Source organism: Pseudorca crassidens, chromosome 2 (assembly GCF_039906515.1).
Source record: "Pseudorca crassidens isolate mPseCra1 chromosome 2, mPseCra1.hap1, whole genome shotgun sequence".
Lineage (NCBI taxonomy): Eukaryota > Metazoa > Chordata > Mammalia > Artiodactyla > Delphinidae > Pseudorca > Pseudorca crassidens.
The window spans coordinates 144,597,748-144,616,454 of NC_090297.1; the positions used below are offsets into that span (position 1 = coordinate 144,597,748).

General features: G+C 39.8%; 1 protein-coding gene across 5 annotated transcripts in view; it reads right to left on the reverse strand.

Moving 5' to 3' along the window:
• Positions 1 to 5,522: 5,522 nt before the first annotated feature.
• The window catches only part of DTL (denticleless E3 ubiquitin protein ligase homolog), a 40,399-nt gene continuing 27,214 nt past the window's right edge, over positions 5,523 to 18,707 (reverse strand). The window contains exons 13-16 of one of the 5 annotated variants that reach the window (XM_067729025.1): positions 16,606 to 16,741; positions 10,108 to 10,940; positions 7,588 to 7,687; positions 5,525 to 6,172 (exon numbers count right to left, since the gene is read on the reverse strand). In XM_067729025.1, coding sequence (XP_067585126.1) covers positions 7,598 to 7,687; positions 10,108 to 10,940; positions 16,606 to 16,741 — 1,059 coding nt within the window. In that variant the 3' untranslated portion in view covers positions 5,525 to 6,172; positions 7,588 to 7,597. Of the gene's footprint in view, positions 7,688 to 7,788; positions 7,900 to 9,090; positions 9,187 to 10,107; positions 10,941 to 16,605; positions 16,742 to 18,707 lie in introns of those variants that run through there. The other 4 variants (XM_067729024.1, XM_067729020.1, XM_067729023.1 and 1 more) reach the window with 4 other exon arrangements.

The following is an 18,707-nucleotide window of genomic DNA, read 5'->3' on the forward strand; positions in this document are numbered from 1 at the left end:
TCCCTTTGAATAACTGTTATTATTGTTATTATCCAGTCTATCTAGAATTTCTCCATCCCCACCTCTTGCCTGTCTTCTCTAGAGATCTCATCTTCATTCCTTTAAACATTGTGAATCATAAAACATACAGAAAAGTACATAAAACATAAATGCAAGGTATAATCAGAGCAGATAAGCATGTCAGCACCAAGAGCAAGAGACAGACTTGCCATAACCTAGGAAGCCCCCCATGTCTTATTTCCCAAGCACAACCCTCCAGAGGGAACCACTGTCTTGACCTAATGTAATAATCATCTTTGTTTTGCCTCTTACCATCCATATATGTATCCCTCAAATACTAGTTCAGTATCCCGTTTTTTAACACTTGATTTGAAAGGAATCATACTGTATGCTTTCCTTTGTTCTTGCTTCTTTTGTTCAACATTCTAACATTCATTCACATTGTCATGTGTAGCTAGTTCATTCTTTTATATAGTCTTCCATTATGAGTATCCCAGTTTATCCATTTTACTGTAGATGGACACTTGGGTTGTTTCCAGCCTTTGGCCAGTATAAACAATGCTGCTATGAACATCCCTGTACACATGCCCAGTGCATGTGAGTTCCCTTAGGGCACAGGGGTAGAATTGTTGGGTCATAGGCTCTGTGTATCCTCATCTTCATCCTTCATTCTCTCCCTTATATTCGTGGGCAAGCTTTATTCCACTTTTTCTTTCCTAAAGAATTTTAACTTCTGTGCCTTTGTTCCTGTTTTTCTAGCTTTTGATCCTGTTTGTCAGTCTTCTTGTGTTCTTATAACGTTATCAGTATTGGTTCAAGCTTCTCGACCTGTATATCACCTTCCTCCTGTAGTTAAGAATGGTTTCCTCTCCCAAAGAGTAATTTTTTTATTACTCAAGTAGGAAATGTCTTTGGAGTATTTTGAGAGTTCTCTTTCAAATGTGCACAAAATGAAAAGCATATATATATGTGTATATATATGTGTGTGTATATATATATATATATATTTTTTTTTTTTTTTTGCGGTATGTGGGCCTCTCACTGTTGTGGCCTCTCCCGTTGTGGAGCACAGGCTCCGGACGCGCAGGCTCAGCGGCCATGGCTCACGGGCCCAGCCGCTCCGCGGCATGTGGGATCTTCCCAGACCGGGGCATGAACCCGTGTCCCCTGCATCGGCAGGCGGACTCTCAGCCACTGCGCCACCAGGGAAGCCCAGGAAGCATATATTTGATTAATAGAGGGCCAGGGACAGGCTTCTTTCTGTGAGTTATTATAGTATGGGAATTAGTACTGTGGGCTTTTGAGTCAGACCGATCTACAAGCTGCCACTTGTTGGCTATGTGTCCTTGGGCAAGCTACTGAACTTTCATGCTTTAGTTTCTGTCTAAATGTGGATCTGTCAAAATGTAGATAACAATTATAGTCACTTATTGGGTTATTGTGTGTATTACATGAAAGAATCTATAAGTTTGATTAAAAGAGGTTTATAAACTTGGTCATAAGATAGGGAGAAGTGAGGAAAGACAGGAATTCAGAATGCCTTCAGGATGTGTATAGTGAGGGTACATACTATGAGTTTGTACCACCCTCTCTGGGGTGGCTTGCTAGGGGAGGCATGTGACAGGCTGCCTGTAGCCACAGAACAGAGTGAAGTGAATAGGCCATTTGGGAATCCAACTCACAACCCTGGCTTCATTTACTGTTCAGCTGGCCAAAATACCATGCAAAAGTGAATGGGATTAGAAATGCTGTCAAAGTAAACAGGAAGGCATGAGGACACCACAGGATAACTCGAGTTAACAAGCTGCTCTAAACAGCATCCTCTCTTTGTGCAATTTATTGTACAGGAGAGTTGGCTGGAATAGAAACCATTCTTAATCATCAAAAAACCACATTCTAATTTTCCTGGCTCTGCAGGCATTCCATGTATAATTCCAGACTTTTGTTGCTTACATGTCTTAGTTTTAGGAGGTAGTTTTCCAAAACCAGATACTTAATTATAGCTGCAACACTTAAAAGCCAATACCTCATTACCTAACTAGGAAGCTGAGAAATGTTTATCATTTCTCTTCCCCACTCAAAGGTTATTAATATTCATTTTGACTTGTCTGCTAGTCAACCTCTTTGTGAAGACATTGAGTTTTGGACTTGGAATCGTACTCCCACATAAAGCTAGAAAAATCTAATAAGGCTTTTATGGAAGTAGCATTTCCAACTTGACACTAACTGTTGGACCAAATATTGACCCATTACTGGGGCAACAATGCCTACTGGATTTTAACTTTTCAGTTCCTATACCGCTATTATTTCAGTTACACTTCATAAATCCTATTATGCTTCTTTTCAAATAATTCTTGGAAAATCATGTTTGAGTGTACTGTAGGTGATGGGGAAAAGGTGGAAGAGAAATTAAAAAGAGGAAAAGACTGGTGCTGAATGATTATCGAGTGACGTATGACAGTATGTGCTAACTTCGTATCAGCATAGCAAGGCCAGATGGTTTATTTATAGTTTGTTATTTCAATAACATACGTTATCTGGTAATATGATAGGGAAGGGCCCACTTGTATAATTACTTTTAAACTCTGGATTTAAAAGTAAGGCTGTTAACAGAAAGAAAAAAAAAAATCAGCCCTTTACATCTTCACCTGAATTGATAACTGGCACAAACTGATGAAGGGGTCCAACATGGAGGACTGTTCGGAGAGGAAGGTGCCAACTCCTAATAAGAGAATGCTACATTCTATAAGTTCTCGTAATTGGAAATCACGGTCTTGAACAGCAGCAGTGGCAACACAGATACCAACTGAAACCTCAATGTTGGGTTTGTCCACCAAAATGTCAAACCTTCATGGCTGGTATTTTGGCACTGATGAAATAAAGGCACTAAGTATTATTGGCATTGAAAAAGAGCTCAGGGAAGAATCTCACTGAAGTGAGGGAAAAGAATCTAGAGACTTACACAGTACTCCTCAACCAAATGTTTGACTCTAAGTTTCTTACAAAATCAGAGCTACTAATACAGCAGCATAGCCTGTTTTGAGCTTTACCTCTTATTTGCCTACTCGCTGGCCAGGGAACACAATAGCCCAACAAATGATCAAGATTTGGCTCTAAATGTCCCCCAGCAGCAGCTTCCTCCCTAAAGGTGAACACATCTTAAACAATGTAGCACAGCTGGGGGCAGCGGTCAGGAAATGGGAGGGTGGGCTTTGTGTGAGCAAAGTCTTTGGCTTACTTGAGAGTCCAGGGAGGGTGGGCTTTGTGTGAGCAACGTCTTTGGCTTACTTGAGAGTCCAGGATATAGATTTGCAAACCACAGCCTCTTTAAACAGTGGCTGAGGCTATATATGAAATAACCTCTGTAATTTTCATGTACACCTGGTGAGAAAGAGTCATGAATCTCAAACACCTGGGGAAATAGAGATTTTTTTTCCCAGAGGCCCATTTGCTCCTTTTGAAAAGTGCTAAGACTGGAGGCCCAGGCGAAGCTTCCCAGGTGATTCTGATTTAGTTCCCCTAACTGAGGATCACAACTGTAGTGGAACAGGAATGTCAGAAGAACTGGTTACTTAAACCTTTATGTCCATTTATCAAATATGGTTAACAACCCCTGCCCTCCCTACCTTATGAGAATAATAGCTAACAGTAATTGTTCAATAAATGTAAGCTATTACGTGCTATTAGGCACTGTCCTAAGAACTGTACATGTAATAACCACACATCTCATGGAAACTGATTCACAGAGAGGTTAAGGAACTTGCCAAAGGTCATACAGCTAGGGCTGGAATTCAAAGCTATGCAGTCTAGAGATGTTTTTAACTGTTATTTACAGTGTTATAAAGAATATATGAAACATGCATGAGGAAAGCATCTTACTTTGAAAAGTTAAAGGTGCTTTAAGTGGCAGTTGAATGAAGTTCCTGGAGGGAAGAGTCTGCATCTAGCCAGCACTTGCTACATCGTAGCTGCTCACAACTTCATTCAAAGGACGTGAAAATCCGATCTTTGCCTGTTTCCCTCAAATGCTGACTTTAGCCTATTGAAGCGCCACAGATAAAGTGACTCCTTTGACTACTGAAAATAAAGGGAGGAACTCTGCAGACCAGGTGCTTCACACAGGGCTTGGCAGGAGTGAATAAATAAGTGTTGGCTGAATTGAACATCTTCCAGGTGATGGATGTGTTGGCTGAACTGAATGTCTTCCAATCAAAGGCATTTAAAATGTGCTATTCATATTCTACAAAATAGCTTGAATTATTTAGAATGTCAAAACGGGAAAGGGCAAGTGGCAAGTTAAGGAAATTAAAGAGAAATGGGGTATAAATGGAATATTAAACCTTTGAAATTCAAAATTAAGAACCTGGTTATATATCCTTGAAGTCCTCTTTCCTGGCTTAGCAGGGAAGTGGGAGGGATGAGCTTCAGGGATGGAATAAGCCTATGCTTTAATACTGTAACACCTCTCATTTGTGTTGTACATACTTGCTGTAGGCATACTGATCCAAACAAGCTGCCTAATGTTTTTTTTAAAGGCTGACTTGACTTTACATAATTCTATAACAACCCTTACACTTTTTAGCATGTGCTCAAACGTAGCTCAGAAATAAAACAGGTTTTTCTACCCCTTTAGATGACAAAGTGAGTCCCTTATAGCAAGCTGGGCTTGTATTCCTGGCATTGGATCTAATGAAGTATTTGACTCACTTCACATCCAACAAAATGTTGTTTGGCTTGCTTATAACGTGCAAACAATCTCTAAAGAGCACATGCACAATGCAGGTTTTTCCACAATTCCTAGGAATCTGATGCGTAACCGGTTAATCCGTGATGTGGCATGATCCGAACCGACGGCAGGCAAAGGATCTCCTATGGAGACCTGTGTGGGAAGCGGTGTGATGCTCAACGGGGCCAGCATTCAGCCCTGTATATAATTACAAAGCAGACACCTGTGCTGAACTGCCACAAGGAGGACAAGAACTCAGGTTCTCTAGTACGACATCCTCACTCAGTTTCTCTTCTGATGCACCTCTGTAAAATGTTGCCCACACCACCTAGCTGTGGAACGGATTCTCTCTGTGAGACTGCTTGTCCTTTGCTTTAAGAGCAGTGTGAGAGGAAGTCCTGTCCCTTTTGGAACTAGGAAAAGCAGAAGAACAGACCTAAGAGCAGCAGTGTGTCGGCTACAACAGGCTCTCAAAAAGCATATGTTAAACTGCTGTGACCTATACAAGATCATTGCCACTGGCTAATTTCAAGGTGAGGGTTAAAGCAACTCACACACACACACACACTTAAAAAGAAAAAAGTAATGTCTAGACATGCATATTGCACAATTGAGGTTTTAAAAAATGCCTCCTACACAGGGTGTCCCAAAAATCTTAAAGTTTTAAGTTATTAAGGCTGGGGATAGGGATGGTGGGCTGAACCTGCCTTCTGCCACCCCAACGGGGTAAGCTACACATGATTCTGATTTATCACCAACTGAAAGCGCAGCCTAGATTAAGAGACATTTTAAAGGACTAATTAGTCAACCCTTGCAAAAGTAAATTAAGGGCCTGTGTTGAAACAGCCAAACGGAAACTCTAATACAGCTTTGTAGCAAAAGTGCTTGGAGTGTGTTCAAATAGAAAACCTTGGGCTGGAAATACTTGTTTCTAAAAAGAATTACACCACCCCACCCTCCTTTATCAAGTAATCCAAGTCACCTTAAACACTCAAGGTCTGATCAAGCAAGACGTATTTTATGAAAACCTCTTTCAGCCTGAACTAGATCATGTCCTTGGGAATAAACAAATTTTATTCAATGAGCAAGTAGAAGGGATTCTTGATTACTGCTATAGTTCTTTTGTGTAGACAGACTGCTTCTAGGTTAATGCAAAAGCTCAGAAAAGAACATCAGATAAGGTAAAAGGCTTTATTATTCAGGAGCAGCTCAAAGTCTGACACTGACACAAGCAGGGATAATTATTATCTCATTACATTTGAACTTTGGCACCCATTTGAAGTACTAGTTTTCCAAGTGGGAATGTTACACTCAGTAGACTCTCAGCACAGTTTCTGACAGTCACATTTATCCCCAATTTTACTCAGCAGAAACTGTCAGATGAGCAGGGATACAAAGAAGAAAACCACCTACTTTAGTTCTCTTTTTCATGGATCCTTTTCCCCACTGGCTTTCAAATCAAGAAAGATAGATTGCATTATTGGCAGGTATTGGTCATAAATAACACCTTCCCACAAACACACAAAAATCAAACATCAAATATAAGTAGAGTTCTTAAATATTCAGTTAATGCTACGGCATACTTTGTTTCGAAAATAGCATTTCTGTGGCTTTCCTTTATTTACCTTTCTCCTTGGATAAAACCAGGAGAACCCATGCTTAACTGACCCATGCAGTTTCTTGTTGTTACACCTTCATTTATAAGAATCAAAGGAATTAAAGAGTTATCATTAAGAATAGATTTTAAAATGATGACAAAAGTATGAATAAAGTCTACACAGTCCTCAGGGATGTGGATAAAATGAATCAAGTTTCATGACTGGAAGAGGACTCCCTTCCAAGGACATAGTACATAGAAGTACACGGAGCTTGTTTCTATAAGGTTACAAAGGGCTAAAATATAAAACAATGGTTCATTTGAAGCTGATTGATACGTAACTGTTAAGGTAAGGGATACTCAAGATATTTTGCACACTATTAACTGAGAGTCAGTCTGTACACTCTCTCTATTAAATACCTAGAGAAAATTCTATGATGTTTGGCTCAGGGCTCTACTAGAAGATCATTGCTTTTTCGTATATAAAGAGAATCCAAAAAATCAAGTTAAAGTCAAGATTTACTCTTTAGGTTCTGGATTTTCAGTTAAGAACTACCTACTTTTATAAAAATATCAATAAAAAATCATTACTTTTTCTTAAAATCTGATGACTTCTTTTTTAAAAAAGTAGCAGCCCCTAGAGAACTGAAGACTGAATTCAAACTCCAGCTTCAGTGACTACTGATTCTATAAACATCTTCCTCCAGTAAATGGCAAAAACTATAACCTTTTCTAGAACGTGATGTTGGGTTGGAAACATAGTAGATTGCTTGGTAAAAATATGAGAACCTTAGATCTCATATGGGAGATATATACGGGGGAAAAAAAGACAAACATTTCTAGTGTTCTCTAAGTTTCTCCAACGAGCTGATATTTATCACTGCTTTTAAAATAAAGATGATTTTAACTTGAGATTGTATTTTAACACTGAATCAATATAAATTTGCTTATCTAAACATCACATTTTACCACATACTTAAAAAACCCCACAAAAATGTAGTGAAAAGATTATATATATTTTATATGAAACTGTATTTGTTGGAAGCAGCAGAGACCCAGGGTCCTCTTCAGCAGCTGACCTTCACAGACAGGCCTCCTGCTGTGGCCTGCAGATACTTTCCACTGTGCCCAGAAAGTTTCAGAGTAAGAGAGACAACACTTGTTTTTTTGCCTCTATGACATGGGATATCATTATTGTAGGGAGGATGCATAATTTAAAAAGTAAAGACTACTCATTCAAAATGTTACACAGTGACAAACTTACTTTATGAAATTTAAACACAGCATTCATTCCGAGGAAGCTGCACGGTACACCATGGCAGTAGAACCAGGCTAGGTAAATTTCGGAGTTGAAAGGATTTTCTCTAAAAAGGAAAAAACGGTAGCTTTCTTAAAACCAGAGTTACAGAGTCACTCTGTTGAATTTTTTATCTTGTTTTAATGGGTCAAAGTTCAGTTAACTCACTCAGATGAGAATCTATAATTCTGTTGACTGTTCTGGACTACAGTAGCCATCTTGGGACTTTCTATGGAAATATGTACAGATTTTCCGCATGGAGCTGGGAGTAATGGTGACCTAGAAGAAGAAAGTTTAGATTCTAAAGATTTTCTAAGACAAAGTTCAGCTGTTACCTCAGCAAGTTATCACTAAGGGTATTTTAAGTTAGGATGCCTAGAAATTTGCTTATTTAGTCAGATAGATTTCAGTCTCAAATACTTTGATGGCAATGTCTCTTTTGGTTGATTTGTACTAAATACAGAAAAATTTAAGGCAGCATGCAAGGAAGGAGGAAACAGATTTTTCATGTGAACAGAAAATATTGCCAGTTAAGCCTCGTAATAGGAACCAAAGAGGTTACAATTACTATCCTCTTTGAAATACGTAAGTAAATCACCCTCCCAAATTTACAAACGAGATAGGTATTCAAATGGCAGATACTACCCTTTTCTGAAGTCTACATTATCAACATGTACATAAAGAAAAAAATTATTTTAAAGAAACTTAAGCTTCAAAGATTGAAATTATAAAGCCAGAAATATCTTGGACCAGCACACTATTTTTTACAGCCTTTAAGGTGTACACATTCATGAAAACAATTTTTTATTGAAATTGCTTTTCTGCTAACACATAGCTTGGACTAGCTCCCTGAAATAAAATTCCTATGATAATAGGAATTTTAGCTAGGGGCAAAGATCACCTACAGGGATAATTTTGAGAGAAAAAAGGAAAGACTACTTATAGTTTGTTTTTTTTTTTACTATTCTGTAGCAGGTCTTGGAATTTGTGTTTGAAGTAATCTTTAAAATATTTCTACCGCCACCATACGATGATAAAGCAATACGACAACTCATCTGCAAGCCAAGAAATGGACCCTCACCAGGATGAGAATAGCACCTTGATCTTGGACTTCCCAGCTTCCAGAACTGTGAGAAATAAATGTCTGTTGTTTAAGCCAAAAAAAAAAAAAAACTTCTAGTTTATCTTTCCTAAAATTATGGGATAGGCTTCATGACAGTAGGAGGGGGATATGAACACTTATTAAACTAGAACTGGCCTAAGGTTATCTAGCTTCTGCCCTTTAAATGGGCAGATGTTACTGATCATGACTCCTAAATTGGGTTTCAATCGTTCTTCCACCTTCTCCCTAACACAGACAAAGAGCTACTATGAACTACAGGAGAAAATTCCTTAACCCAACTCCATCCTTAACTTGCAAACTGAGTAGCAGAAGCTTTCTATTCCCTTTGAGTGGTACCCATAGCTCACCCAATGCTCACAGCTACTTCTGCCTCCACCATGAGTCACTTGGTTTTCAAGGTTCACAAAGCTATTTCTGCCAGCAATATCTGTTTTTGAAATTATCTAAGTTAAATAAAAAGATAAGTAAAGTTAAACTAAATGTTTAAAAAAAGGCAGATACAGGTGAGTTGCCAAAAATACCGGTGTGAGCAAGATGATCGTAAAAGACTGGGGAAAAATCATAAAAATCTAGGATTCTTCACTTAAATTGCTTTGTAAGTATCTTAATTTTGCTTTATTTTAAATAATTATAAGCTGTAATTACATATTGAAAATCTATTTATGGATGTTGGCAACTTGTCCATGAATTACAGCTTTGTCTATAAAAAGGGGAGAGAATCTATAAAAAGAGGCTGCAGGGGCTGGGGGGTAGGGGAGGGAATAATGTCAAACAAAGGAGAGGGAAGATATTTTTGAATTGACATCCTGGAGGATGAAGAAGGCTTTGATGAATCAGGCAATGGGGCTGAGGGGTATGGACCTTGACAGATGGGATTTTTTTTTTTGGCGGTACACGGGCCTCTCACTGTTGTGGCCTCTCCTGTTGCGGAGCACAGGCTCCGGACGTGCAGGCTCAGCGGCCATGGTTCACGGGCCTAGTTGCTCCGCGGCATGTGGGATCCTCCCAGACCGGGGCACGAACCCATGTCCCCTGCATCGGCAGGCAGACTCTCAACCACTGCGCCACCAGGGAAGCCCGACAGATGGGATTTTAATGGAAGTAAATAGGGTTGCCAGATAAAATACAGGACACACCCAGCTACATTTGAATTTCAAGCAACAAATAACTTTTAGTATGAAAAACTTTTAGTATAAATATGTCCCACGAATATTTGTCCTGCATTTTTATGTGCTAAATCTGGCAATCCTAGGAATAAATAGATTTACTTTAAAAAAAAAAACCAAAACATTCTGACTTTTGAGAAGAGATCTGTGCCTGCCCTGGCCAGTTGGGAAATGCATCTTCTACCACTGCCAACTTACCGGGCCTGGAGAAGTCTTTCCACTCTGCCTCCTAGGGTTGGGGGTCTGGGATGATGGACTTCGTGGAGACGAATTCTCAGCCTTCCGTTTGGCTGCCATGGCCAATAACCAGTTTTTATTCTCTGGGGAGCTATTCTCTTTGCCTACCACTTCAGAGCCTTCTCCACAAGATCCCAAAGGAAGAGGTAGCGTTCCACAGCCTTCTGAAGCATAAGGACTGGCAGGAGAAGGAGGCTCTGTGACACTCATACTAGTCCCTTCAATCTTGCTTGGTTTGGTAGGACCTAGAGAGTCCTTACCAAGGTCTTCCTGGTTACCAGCAAGGCAGCACAGATCCAAATGAAGCTTTTCAACTGGGTCATCAAGCTCAGTCACACAGTTGCAACTCTTTACACACTTTTGTTTCACATTCTCCAGACAACTTGAGTCTAGCCTCCTCTTTACTCTGTTTCTAGACTCAGAGCAAGCCACTGCTTGGGATGATTTCAGGCTCACAGGTATAAGGGCTTTTCTTGGAGACATGATCTTGGTCTCAGAAGCAGGTGGAGTCATGGGTGGTGATAAGGAAGGTGTCCGGGTCATCCAGTTCCTAATGGACATCTTGAAAGATGAGGGTGGCTTGGGAGAGACAGAGGACACGGAGCCTCTTCTGCTGATGGGAGATCGGGTCTTGGCAGGAGGGGTTTTAAGAGAGAATGTGGCAGTATTTGAAGGAAGAGGGAGGTCTCCAGCACAGCTTGGAGCACAAGCTGCTGATGATGGGGAGGAAATGCATGGACTGCTCTTTACTCTGGGGGCTTTGGCAGGAGTACTCTGGCTACTTGTCACTGTTACTGAAAAAGAAAAGAGGGTCACAAAAATCAGAAGTGAAAGCCATAGAATACCCCCAAGTTCTCATCAAGGAAAATTATAGCTAACTTAATCATCCAGGGGTTGATTTCCCAGTGAGCAGATCACATAAGTCATTTGATTCTTACTGGACCCTTTTAGCATTTTCCTTCCCTTTTCCTAACTGCCAGCCCCCCAAACACCCTGCTGTAAAACACATACTTGTAAAAATCTAGAAATTACAGAAAAATTTAACAGCATCCAAGTGAACCACTTTTAATGTTTTTTCTATACTTGTGCATGTGATATAATACATCTCTTTTTTCTACACAAAAATGGGACCATGATGTACCAAATATTTAGTAACCTGCTTCATAACATATCATGAACATTTCCCACATTAATACAAATTTATATCACTTTTAACAGCTACAAAGTATCCTAAGGTAACAGTAAGACATTAGGGTTGTTAATGATATTTTGTTTTCATAAGTAAAGTTGCGATTAGCATTCCTGTGTATACTTCTGAGCACAGGGCAGAGAGGCACCGCACACTAAGGAGCATACAGGTCTACAATCTGACACAATCACTATGTGACTTGGTACAACCATTCACCTCTGCCCCGGTTTCCACATCTATTAAATGGAGATAGTTTTTAATCTCCATAAGAAGTAATTCCATCAATTACTTGTTATCAGGCCTCATGTGGCTTTCCACCTTAATTTACAATTTATGATTTTCCACAAGCCAAAGAATGTCAAAGAATGTTTCAGAAACTCAATGCACGCTCTCTGTAAAGCAAATCAAATAGTGGATAGAACTCTTCTCTATGTGTCCTGTCCCTTGTTTACAGGCAATGACAAATACTTCAGGCAAATTCTTATAAACTGGGACTTCCCTGGTGGCGCAGTGGTTAAGAATCCGCCTGCCAATGCAGGGGACACGGGTTCAAGCCCTGGTCCGGGAAGATCCCACATTCTGTGGAGCAACTAAGCCCTTACACCACAACTACTGAGCCTGAGCTCTAGTGCCTGCGAGCCACAACTACTGAGCCCACGTGCCACAACTACTGAGCCTGCACTCTAGAGTCTGTGAGCCACAACTACTGAGCCCGCATGCCACAACTACTGAAGCCCTTGCGCCTAGAGCCAGTGCTCTGCAAAGAAGAACAGCCCCCACTTGCCGCAACTAGAGAAAGCCTCGGCGCAGCAACAAAGACCCAACACAGTCAAAAATAAATTAAAAAGAAAGTTATAAAAAAAAAGACTACAGCAAGCACTTGAGATAGAACAGGTAAGGTTTCCTTCTCTTTAAGATAATCATTTTTGTCACTTAGTAATACTTGACCAGAGGTTCTCAATCTGGCTGCATAGCAGACTTAATGTGGAGCTTTATAATAATACAGGTACTTGGCCCCTACCCCAGGCCTACTGAACAATTTCTGGAGACAAACTTTTAAAAAGTTCCACAAGTGGCTATGATGCACAGACAAGGCAGAGAACCATTTGCCCTGACGGTGCTATGAAATCTCTGGCTGAAACAGTGAAAGAATAGTAAACAACAGAGCAGGTGCTGACTGCGAAAAGTAGGACAAGGTAAAAGGGGCCGTGCCTTGGGATTTAAAGCTTTCTAGTTACTAGGTTAAAAGGGCCAGAAGAGAAGACAGGCAGTCCAGGACAGCAGTGAAGGATTGGGGTGGCAATTAGAGGCTTGGGAAAACATAGGAACATAATTCTCAAAACGGCAGTGTGATTAGCAGCAGCCAATCCATTGCTGCAAGTTGGCTTACAGGGCCGAATGGCCAGTGCACCAGCCTTTGGCCCTTGCGTCAGGTTGCTGCTCTGTAGTGCTCTTCAGAGTTAACTCTAGCATCACCCAGAGACAGAGAAATCTAGGTCTAGCTCCTGGTCCAGGCTTAGTTTGAACTTCGCTTTGCTGTGCTGGGTTAAAGGAGGCAATACTGCAAGGTGCTTCCAAGCATGAGCTTTAGAATCAGACTGCAAGGGTCTGAACTCTGATTCTACTATAACTTCACAGCTGTGTGATCTTAGGCAAGCCTACGTTCCTTGAGTTTCAGTTTCGGTTGTTTGGGGAATTAAACGAGATAATCCAACTAGGTCCTTAGAACAACTGTATTAATATTCAATAATGGCTAAATGTTATTAGTATGGTACAAATTTGGTCAACGTATGCAACTTTTTTGTGACTTGACCTCCAAAACTAAGAATAATTAATGACACACTAAAAACACCTAGTTAGGGACTTCCCTGGTGGTCTAGTGATTAAGATTTCGCTTTCCATCGCGGGGGGTACAGGTTCGATCCCTGTTCGGGGAGCTAAGATCCCACATGCCTTGTGGCCAAAAAACCAAAAAACAAAAAACAGAAGCAAAACTGTGACAAATTCAATAAAGACTTTAAAAATGGTCCACATCAAAAAAATCTTAAAACAACAAAAACACCTAGTTAAAAGAAACATAATTTTCATCAAAAATGTTAAAATGTTTATAGTCATTAACACAGAAATTCCACCTCTGGGAATCTATTTTAATGGGAGATGGGGACCCTAAATTCAGAAAAAAAATTTTTCCCACAAAACATTGGAAATAAAATGTCCAACTACAATAGAATAGCTAGGTAAACTATGGAACATTTACCCAGGGGATGATTCAAAATGTTTTGCTAAAAAGATAACACGGAAAGTGCTTAGAATATCATGTTCAGTGAAAAAAATCCTCAAGAAATCCAAATATATCTGTAGTTTAACTATGACTGTTAACAAGAAAATCTCTATGGATAAGGGAGTAAAATCTCAAAAAATAACTCTAAATGTTAACTGAAATTTTGTATGAGTGGTGGCAATGCTGATGGCTTTTTCCTCATATAATTCATTTTTGTTTTTCAAAATTAGGGAGCAAAAAATACATATAAAGACAAGGCAGCAGAGGGACTTCCCTGGTGGCGCAGTGGTTAAGAATCCACCTGCCAAGGCAGGGTAGACAGGTTCGAGCCCTGGTCCGGGAAGATGCCGCGGAGCAACTAAGCCCGTGCGCCACAACTACTGAGCCTGCGCTCTAGAGCCTGTGAGCCACAACTACTGAGCCTGCATGCCCCAACTACTGAAGCCCGGGTGCCTAGAGCCCGTGAGCCTAGAGCTCGTGCTCCGTAACAAGAGAAGCCACCGCAATGAGAAGCCCACGCACCGCAACGAAGAGTAGCCCCAGCTCACCACAACTAGAGAAAGCCCACGCGCAACAACAAAGACCCAACACAGCCAAAAATAAATAAAACATTAAATTACTGAAAAAAATTTAAAAAAACCAAACAAACCATATGACTGGTTAAAACCAACTTTCCACCTACAGTGTACCTGTACCTGTGCAGCAGATGCACAACCATGCTGACTGCTCACTTTCAATGAGTGAGTGCCAGCCTTAGGTTGACTCTTATGCTCAACATCATATTTCCCTGGTCCATTTACTCTTCTAATCTCTATATGACTATTCTAGACTTTCTTTTCTCTCCTCAAATCTCTATCACTTCCACCCCTCATCCTTATTCTCAGTTGATGATCCTCATTCCTATCTAAGAAAATAGAAGCTGTCAGAACAGTTGGAAACTTCCACAAGTTCTGACCATCCCATTTATCCACCTACCTTCACTGTGCCTATATTTCTGCCTTCTGGTTACTATGGATGAACTATCTACACCCCTGACAAAGGACTACTCTTCAACATGTATATTAGATATCATCCCCTCACTCGAGGACACTGTCCAGCAAACTTCCCTGCATCGATTTTCCCCTTCACTATAGGATCCTTTCAGTCACATACAAAATGCTATATTCTCATTAAAAACAAAACAAGGGGCTTCCCTGGTGGCACAGTGGTTGAGAGTCCACCTGCCGATGCAGGGGACGTGGGTTTGTGCCCCGGTCCGGGAAGATACCACATGCCACAGAGCGGCTGGGCCCGTGAGCCATGGCTGCTGAGCCTGTGCGTCCGGAGCCTGTGCTCCGCAACGGGAGAGGCCACAACAGTGAGAGGCCCGCGTACCACAAAAAACAAAACAAAACAAAACAAAAAAACAAAACAAAACCAAAACAAACTTCAACACAGCTTCCTCCTTCAGCTACCACTTCATCTCTCTTCTTTCCTTTCTAGGAAGACTTCTTGAAAGAGCCTTCTCTTCTCCCATCCTCCTGAACAACACTAATCAGGCCACCAACACACCACCAAAAACTGCTCTCACTAAGGTTGCCTGCACTGCCAAACCTAAAGGTCAGTTTTTAGCCTTCATCTTACATTGCATGCCAAAAACATCTGATCTTTCTTAGTTTACACAATACTCTTGGTTTTTCTCTTACTTCTCAGGTTGTACCTGCTCCTTCACCTCTCCAATTTCTAAATATTAGGATGTTCCAAGGCTCAGACCCCAGACCTATTCTCTTTTCCATCTATAGCTACCTTTTACCAATATGATGATGAATCCCAAATTTACAACTCCAGCCCTAAATTGCAGAATTAAACATCTAACTGCCTCGCTGACATCCCCACTTAGATGTCTAACAATATCAAACAACATATCCAGCTGTTCCCTCCCCCAAACCTGTTCCTCCTGCAGTGATTCCTATATACGTTAACGGCAACTCCACCCTTCTAGCTTCTCAAGCCATAAATTCTGAAGTTATCCTTGATAACTCTCCCTTACGTCCCACAGCACATTCTATTGGCTCCATCATATCCAGATTTTGAAGACTTTTTGTCCCACCATTTGCTACCTCTTTGGTCTAAGTCAGCATCATTGCTTCCTGCGTTATTTCAATGAGCTTTTAAATTAGCTTGCAGCTTTTACCCTGATCCCCTTAAAATTTGTTTTCAACACAGAAGTTAGAATGATCAAATTAAGAAAAGTCAGATCATACACTTCTCTATTCAAAACCCTCCAACAGCTTTCTGTCTGTCAGAATAAAAGCCAAAATCATACAAGAACCTTATTTTCCACTACTATTCCCCTCTTCTCTTTTGCCCGCTTTAGCCACAGGGACTACAGCTACATTAGCCTCTTTGAGGAACACAAAATATGCCAGGCCTGCTCCTGCTTCAGGGCCTTTGCATTTGCTGTTTTGTCTGCCTAGAACATTCTCTAAAATATCCATATGGCTTACTACTTCATTACTTCAATTTTTTTACTCAGATACCATCTTTTCATTGAGGTCTCCCTGGGTACCTAATTTAAAATTTTAACAGCATGCTTTGCTATTCTCTCATTCCTTCTTTCCTTTTTCCCTAACCACATATTGTTATCTGACAAATTTTACTTCTTTAACTTGTTTGCCAACTCTCACACTAATATGTAAGCTTCATTTACATCTTTGGGATTTTGAATCTTTTGTTTATTGTAGAATCCCCAGGAACTTAGAACAGTGCCTAGAACATAGTAGATGTTCAACAAATACTTAAAAAATAAATCTACTGGTGTATTCCAGTGCCTTGTGTAGATGATAAACATAGTAGTGTTCAGAAAACATATATTAAAAAGAATGTCAATGAGACGGTGCTTTCCTCTGAAAACATACCAAAATAAGATCAAATCTAGCTCACCATCTGTACTACAGAACTAAATCAATCAAACCATTAAAAAACTTAGAAAAATGCACGGGATCCTTACCTAGGTCGGCTCTCGCCTCTCTCTTCTTCTGAGAGGCCCAGCCCACTATGGAGAGTTTATCTCCTCCTGATTTCTCTTCTAAGTCTCTATTCAAGCGCCAGACTTTCAGTGTATTGTCATCAGAGCAGGTAGCAATCTACAGAGAACCAGGAAGGGAGTTAATAAGTTTCAATCAAAGATTCACAACAAAGTGAAAAACAGGTATGTCTTAAGGGCTGATGATTAGAGAATTATTCTGCCTGATGTAACAGGATATAGAAAATGTTATCTGAAAGGTCAGATACTTTCATTCCTTACTTTCAGGAATCATTCCAGATTTCCAAAGAAGTGAATCCTTTAGTTTCTTTTTTATATACATTCTGCTGGTATGACTTTTGTGACCAGTCATTTCTTAGCTACCTAAAGCTCTACTATAAAACCAGGTTCATTTCATTTTATTCTCAAGAAGTTGGGCAAGTCATTATCTTTATCACCTTCTGTGTAACTACAAAACATGTAATTAAATTAAGATGCCATTTCTACTCTTTCTCTTAAAAGATCAGTCAGTGTATGTCACTGACATTTAATTTGTATGACTTTCCTCTGACTTCCTCAAGTTCTGGCTTATTGTTAAAGTAATGGGATTATTCCCAAGATCTGATTTAGTCCATGACTCTAGTATGCTGTGGCAAGTAGAATGAAACCTTTCCCTAAGATTCTTTTTCAGATAGGTAAAGGAGCAATCTGGGAAAACGACACGTTCACTAGACTGAAAAAAGTTAAAAATAACTTTTGCCCCTTTAAAAATATCTAACCATTCCTGATCTTGGTCCCAAGCCTTTTATGGCAGAGAAAGTCCAGCTTGAAGAGCTTGTGGCAAATGGCCACTGGTACCAGAGCTATTCCCCAGCATTTGTTTATATAATTTCTCTATTTTAGTAACTAAAGAGAGAGGAAAAAAAAGAACACACGTTCTCTTAAGTCTTGGTCCCCAAGAGGCTGGCAGCTTTTTCCTTTCCTCACTGGGAGGCCAAAAGAAGACACACATATTTAACTGCTCAAAAGAAATGCCTGGAATCCCCAGTTATTCTATAGTCTATAAACAAGTTATTATTTACAGAGCAACTACTAAATCTGAATGTCTGAAAATTTATGTTCTTTATCTTATTTAATTCTCACAATATAAAAAGGCTTGTACTCAAATAACCTCATCTACAAAATGGGAATAAAGTTATTTGCCCAAGGTCACCACAATTAAGTGGCAGAGCTAGAATTTAAATCCAAGTTTTTTCAATTTCAAAGTGTAAATCTTTTTTTTTTTTTTTAAAGCGGTATTTTTATCTTCCTAATTCTAGGCTCGGGACAAAATTATTTTAAAGAACCTTTTAAAAAGGTGGTCGTTAAATTGGTATGAGTAAACAGCCCTGCTACTTCCTTTGAGTCTTTTCTGTGCAAAGAGATAAGGGCAATATATGATGGATGGACAAAGATGATAATTAACTGAATAATAAAAAAAAATCATCTCAGTAAGTTCTATGAAGATATAAAATTCCAGATTAAAAGCAGACGGTTCACTGGAAATCACAGGGAATCTTAGAGGGAAAATGCCATAGGGGTGTAATTTTTGGTGATTAAAGCAATGATTTCAAAAAATGTCTATCATGAAGCTCATCACAGAAATGGTTATATAGGGATATAGAAATAAAAGGAAATCCACAGTAGTACTGGAAAGCTAGCAGGGATGCCATGAGTAGATCAGACCATGAGAAGATTCTGGAAGATAAAAAAACAGATGGGAATAATAGGCAACAAACCTTCAAAACATAATAGATAAAAAGGAGCTCTCCACAGAAGGGACATTTCCTGCAAACCCAAAATAACCCAAAGACCAAAGGTAGGCCCTGGAGAAGTGAGTGGAACTCGGGCCACTATTATGTGAAATCCCTACATGTATGTGGAGTTTGTTTATGTTTCTGGGATTTCTACCTTTCAGGGTTTTTACTTGTTTTTAGTATCACTATTAAAAAAATTTTTAAGTGAGTATATTTTCTTCTTTTCAAAGTATCTAAAATACTTTGGAGCTACTCCTTCTCTATTTTAGTCAAACACAGCCTAACACGTTA